The sequence below is a fragment of the Schistocerca piceifrons genome, chromosome 4, assembly GCF_021461385.2.
Source record: "Schistocerca piceifrons isolate TAMUIC-IGC-003096 chromosome 4, iqSchPice1.1, whole genome shotgun sequence".
NCBI classification, from domain to species: Eukaryota; Metazoa; Arthropoda; class Insecta; order Orthoptera; family Acrididae; genus Schistocerca; species Schistocerca piceifrons.
The window spans coordinates 603,043,272-603,049,979 of record NC_060141.1 but is presented as its reverse complement, the minus strand read 5'-3'; the positions used below and the strand labels follow the sequence as shown (position 1 = coordinate 603,049,979).

General features: G+C 42.9%; 1 protein-coding gene across 1 annotated transcript; it reads left to right on the top strand.

Annotated features, from left to right (window-relative positions):
- Nucleotides 1-4,260: 4,260 nt before the first annotated feature.
- LOC124796046 lies at nt 4,261-4,665 on the top strand. The gene has a single exon (XM_047260131.1). The coding sequence runs from the start codon at nt 4,261-4,263 to the stop codon at nt 4,663-4,665; it is 405 nt and encodes a 134-aa protein (XP_047116087.1).
- The last annotated feature ends 2,043 nt before the right edge of the window (nt 4,666-6,708 follow it).

Below are 6,708 nucleotides of genomic sequence, written 5' to 3'. Positions count from 1 at the left end.
CTGCCGAGACAGAGCGGGCAGGCGACTTAACACGCCGCGAGTTTTCGGCCAGACACCCCCCACCACCAAACCCCCCGAAGCGAGCGCGCGCTGCCAAGTACAGTTGCGTCAGCAAAAAATCAGTCTCATTACTTTTTGTACGAACCCTGTCTTGCGTCGTCCACTCAAGAATGACAAATTAAACTGGAGGTGTTTTCTCGCCGAGCGAAATGCGTAGTGCCAGGCAGTCCAACTGGCTGTGGATGGATGGATGATTTGGGGGATGGGACCAGAGAGGTCTTCGGTCCCAACGAATTATGTGCCCTTTCAAACCCTGTTATACATTATGATGAAATAGACACGTTCTTCAAAACCGTGGTTATGACGGCGAAAAAAATTTCATATAGATCCCATTACGCAAACCACGATTACAGTTTTCCGAATCGTCATAGAGATGGAAGCGTTAAAGCAAAGCGTCAATGCAGTTCTAGTTCACAAACAGTGAATTATAATGAAAGTCATTCGTCCTGACGATACGCTTCAGCACCGTTGCCCAGGTCCACCACTGATGGTTTTTCACTAACTGACCTTACTGATGAACAGTATTAATACAACAAACATACAGAACAAAGCAGTGTTTTGTATTAGGTTCCATATTTCACTTGCTATATGAAACTCACTGGAATCTATGAAAATTGTTTTGTGGTTGTATGCATTTGTGGTTTTCGTTATGTGTTACGGGCTTGTAAAACGTTTATGCTACTTTCACGCTATATACTTCCCAGACGGCATGTGTGAACTTTAAAGCTAATGCGCTTGCAGTTTCATTTTCTGGGAAAATACAAATGCGCTCCGTTGCGTTCTTGCCAACGCAAAATGCACTGTTCTACTCGTGCGGCGCAAAATTCAGTTCGTAGGAAAACCCGGCACGAGGAACTCTGAATAGACCAGTACTGGACGAAGCGCTTTATATTGAGCGGACGGCTGTTATATTGATCACCCAACCCCACTTCTCCTTCCAAACACCACTGTTTTTACGTTTCTATTGAGCAGCGTATACTGTCGAATCTGTTCCAATTAATTGTGCAACAATGACACCACATAGAAAACTGTATCAAGAAGAAATACTTATATACACACAAGCGTTTCAGAACCTGCATAAATCGGCGGAAATTAGCCTAGTCATACTATCACGTATAAATTTTATCTGCATGTGAACATAGCACCAGTAAGAACTCACTGAATGGCAGTTTACTCAAACACACTAGCACTTGTCTCGTAAACTGCAGAAATTATCTCTACAATACAAGATTTTAAAATACAATGTTTCTATATTTTCCAACATATAAAAGTGCCTCATATCATTATGACACAAATATTCATTTGTTGTACAGTCATACCGATGAAGAGGAACTGGTCCTCCTTTCATATACTTCTCTTTGCATCCGTAGAAACGTCAATACTGTACCACAGCGGTTACTAAACTCAACTGTTCAGAAACGCAAGTAAAACAAGGCGAAGAGGCGTATTGTTCATGTTGTAAAGAAACTTAATAATTTTTCTTGTTGATACATGTATAGACAATTATTCGACTCTTGTACCAAAGATTCATTTGAAAAGTATTTAACACTGACGGACAAAAGAAGAATTACGACCTTCCTTTATTAGTTTTAGTAATAGTTACCTTTCGTTGTTCTCATGTCTTGGTGATAGGACGTGTAAACGAAGTTCTCTGTAATTTCAGGCGAAATTATGCTAAATAATGAAAGCAACTTCTGAAACAAAACGATTTTCTCATTTATGATACCATAGATCCCAGCTCCTGTAACCCTGGAGGATGATTATTATTTTAATTTTGTATGGACAATTTATATGGAGGCGACGATCTTCACGACGGCGCTGCTCAACAACAGAGGCACGTGAATGTGTTCATCTCTTTCCCTTCGTGGCCACCAAAGTCAATTACAATAGTTAGGCCATATGTGCCGTGACATTCAGAACCTACAATCTTTCTTTTCATTTAATTACGAAGTACGATTATTTCCTATCTCGGATGAAAAAACACATTTTAATCACAATTCTTTTTTACCCAGGCCACGGGGAATGAAAGTACTTAGAACGTACGTGCCTCTATCCCGATCGTACGTTCGCAACAGACGAGTGTGTACCGACGTAACTATACTTATGACCCATTTCCCTTAGTATTGCCGGCCGAAGTGGCCGTGCGGTTAAAGGCGCTGCAGTTTGGAACCGCAAGACCGCTACGGTCGCAGGTTCGAATCCTGCCTCGGGCATGGATGTTTGTGATGTCCTTAGGTTAGTTAGGTTTAACTAGTTCTAAGTTCGAGGGGACTAATGACCTCAGCAGTTGAGTCCCATAGTGCTCAGAGCCATTTGAACCATTTTTGAATCCCTTAGTATTGATTCTTATTTTAAACCACTCTTTCGTGAATACACGGGCCCTCTTATTTTGTGTAGTCTGTCGGGTGTTTTCCTAAATAACGTTACTTTTAATATTTAGTGGCTTAGTTTCCACAACTGACCTTTGCCTCCACGCGAAATATTTATTACGCGATAGTCATACTAACTCTCATTTCAAAATTACGACACCGTCTGACTAAGTTTTTAACAACTTAACAGGGCGGTTACAATGGCGACCGAGTGCCATGACCTTCGTTTCGGAAAAAATTAGTGCAAATTTTAAGTTGAAATATTTAAGTAATTTTTTTCCATCAATCACTGTGACTATAACCAATTGTTTCTGTTACATTTTACGCCAGCTGCATACCAGACAATAAAATTATTACCGAAATCAATCCATATTATTCAGAAATATTTATCCTAAAAATTTGGAAAAGAAGGAAGTTTTGGAATATTAAACCAACTTCTAAGAAAACCGGCAGGCAAAAGAATATTTTTGGAAATTTGTGGTAAGTTCCTATGGGACCAAACTGCCGAGGTCATCGCTGCCTAGGCTCACACACTACTTAATCTAACTTAACGCTAAGGACAACACACACACCCATGCCCGATGGAAGACTCGAACCTCTGTCCGGTGGAGCCACGCGAACCGGGCCAAACCGCCCAGACCGCGCGGCCGGGAAAAGAAAATACGTAAGGTAAGAGCAATAGCAGTTCTACGCTTCTGGTTGATCCTAAATGTGGGATGGAATTGTATTTTTGCGACTCCCACTGCGTGGCACGCATTTTTTCAACATTTCTGTTTCAGATATATTTTTAATGTATTATACGTGAATGTATCGCAAGATGGCGGAAAATTTTTAGCAGTTGCACGGGAGGTTCTGGATCGTCGGTCTATTGTTTGAGCAGAGAGATATTTTACTGCATTAATTTAAACGAACAGCGCTACGTCATCTGTGATTTGTTTACGTGTGATGTGAATTACTGCAACAGTGAAGCTTGGTTATACATCGACTAACGAGTTCAGATAACGACGGTGAAGCTTAGGTCTCAAACTAACACAATGGATAGGTCATCGGACGACGAATCTGTTGCTCAGACTTTAATAAATCCACGGTCGCAGCGAGTAGTGGCAGGCGATAAAACGCTTACGCTAGAAACCTTACCAGACTCTGCACCAGACAGTTTAGCAGTTTTAGTGTGTTGTTGACACTTTGTAATTGTTATTTTTGAGCAGTTTGTTTGGATTTGAGTCATGTCTGATTCAGAAACAACTGACAGCGGCAGTTATAACATTCCCACTACAGTCATGGAAGTAAGTATTCATACAGTTGGTGGTGACAAACTACGATGGTGTGTTGGGATAGTAAATCACCCACAGCGCAGACACGAACAAGTACGATGATGTAGCGTCAGATAACCATGTTCTTGGTAATGAAGCTTCCCGTATGCCATGAATCCATTCTGGAAAAATAAAATATGTTACACTCCGCACGGTCTACGACAGGGCAAAATGTATTCATACAGCGGACTACTTTCAACCAAACGAACGGCTGACACAGCCCCGGAGTGCATGCCACACTTGTGTAGTCGTGTGGCGGCCGTGAAGCAACAGCACGTCGGACGTGTGTTCAAATGGTTCAAATGGCTCTGAGCACTATGGGACTCAACTGCTGAGGTCATTAGTCCCCTAGAACTTAGAACTAGTTAAACCTAACTAACCTAAGGACATCACAAACATCCATGCCCGAGGCAGGATTCGAACCTGCGACCGTAGCGGTCTTGCGGTTCCAGACTGCAGCGCCTTTAACCGCACGGCCACTTCGGCCGGCTCGGACGTGTGTACCGTGGAACAGCAGAATGGGCCGCAAGGAGAAGGAAACGACCATTGACGAACGAAACATCGTTGTCGCCCAATATTTTCAACACAAGTCGTATGCCGAAATTGCGAACATCATAGGACGAAGCCGAGCGACTGTGCAATCTATCGTTAAGCGATATAAGGACAGACATGTAGTAATAAACAGTGAACGACACGGTCGTCCACAGAAGCTTACAACAAGAGAGCCCAGAATGCTACTAAGAATCATCAAGAAAAACCCGAAAACGACAGCGTCGACACTATCCGTACATGTACATGACCACTTCCGAAAGGACATCACTCCAGAGAGAGTTTGTACCATTCTCAATCGTTCGGGCTACAGAGCCAGGATCCCGAGACGAAAGCCCTACATCAGCAAAAAGAACACGAAGTGGCGGATGTAATTCCCGAAACAGCATGTATCCAAGACAGCAGACTTCTGGGATACTGTATTGTTTAGTGATGAAAGCAAATTTAATATCGTGCACAATGATGGTAGGATCTTGGTCTGGAGAAGATCGAATACAGACCTCGACCGAAACAACATTCAACCCACGGTGAAGCACGGAGGTGGTGGAGTGATGGTATGGGGCTGTATGTCAGCCTCTGGTGTCGGAAAATTAGTGTTTGTGGAAGGTACCATGGACAGATTTGTGCATATGAACATTCTCAAACAGAACTTACAACAGAGTGTTGACGCCTTGGGTCTTCCTAGAAATTATTGATCCCAAACATACGGCGCAAATTGACCGGCTGTGGTTGCTCTACAACACTCCACACACTCTTAAAACACCAGCTCAGAGTCCGGACCTGAATCACATCGAACTCTAGGGGAGCGAGCTGGAAACACGAGTGAGAAAACACGACATCCGTAGTAAGGCCTCCTTAAAAGAGGCTCTCCTTCGAGAATGGAAAGGTATCGCGTCGGAAACTACAAGAAAATTGGTCCATTCCATGCCACGAAGGTTGCGAGAAGTAATGCATCGGAAGGGTATGCATACGAAGTATTAAACAAGTTCTGGCTTTATTAGAAGTGTCATTTTCTGTTGGTGTATCAATGCTTAATTCCCAGCGCAGTAGAGAACCTGGCAGCTCTAAGGTTTTCCTGCCGTTTGTTAAAAATGTAACGGAAAGAATAGGGAGGATCTTGACGAAGGGGAGTATTACCGTAATTTAAAAGCCCACCAGGAAGATACAGGAATACCTTAAGCCTGCCAAGGACGCTCGCAAACCATTGGAAAAAGCTGGACCAGGCGAACGGTCTACCCGACGGGAGGCCCTCGTCACACGACATTTCATTTCATCACACAGATCCATGCCCGAGGCAGGATTCGTACCTGCGACCGTAGCGGTCGCGCGGTTCCAGACTGTAAGCTGCAGTCACTTCATATCGACTGTCAGTATTGATAGCCAAAAAGGGGGCAGCGCACAGCGCAGGAGAGGATATTACTATACCAGAGGCCAAAATAATATCAGATGCTTTAGCTAGCGAAAAGCACACAAGACATATTGACGAAATACCCCTATCAAACGCAACGGTACAGAGAAGGATCGATGAAATGTCAGAATTTGTAAAATAGTCTATGATCACAGTTTTCAAAGAAGAATCACACGATAGTTCTATCAGGGAGTCTTGCGCAGATGCTGACAGTTTTAACTTTTTAAGGTTGTCCTCTTCAAACAGTTTTCTTATCCATAGCAGTTCATCAGGAATTCTTGGAAAGTAATTACTTTTCGCTTCAGCTTGATAAAAGCACAGATATAGCCGGCGAGGCTATTCTTTAAGCTTTTGTAAGGTCTGAATTTGATCGGAGTACAGAAGAAGAAGAAGAAGAAATGCTCCTTTGTAAATGATTGCCAGTGACAACAACAGGGGAAGAAACTTTTAAATGTCTTGATGACTTTATAGTAGAAAACGACATAGAGTGCACAAAATGTGTTGCACTGTTGACTGATGGTGAACGTGCTGTGTCTGGCGTTTACTCAGGTTTGACTACCAAGATTAGGGCAGTTACCATTTCTGTTCAGTGGACTCACTGTAGCCTGCACCGAGAGACCCTTGTTTGTAAAGGTCTGTCTGAAAGCCCAAAGAAAATCATAATGACGCAGTGACAGTTGTTAATTTCATTAAATCTAGAACTAAAAATTCAAGATTGTTTGCCATACTGTGCGATGAGATGGGCAGTGAGCACAATACTCTTTTCCGTGCATGTGAAGTACGCTGGTTGTCAAAAGGGAAAGTGCTATCAAGGTTATTTGAGCTTCGAGATGAGCTGAGAATCTTCCTATTGGAGCACAAAAGTGATGCAAAGTCTGTGAGCAGTTTCTTGGACGTGTTAAATGACGATAATTGGCTGATACGTCTTTCATATTTCGGTGACATACTCAGTGCTCTTAATAGCCTCAATTTATCGCTGCAAGGGAAGGATGTCCACAAGTTGTATGTT

Excerpts from the sequence above, each read along its gene's own strand:
- LOC124796046 (XM_047260131.1), top strand. The coding sequence starts at position 4,261 with ATGGGCCGCAAGGAGAAGGAAACGACCATTGACGAACGAAACATCGTT.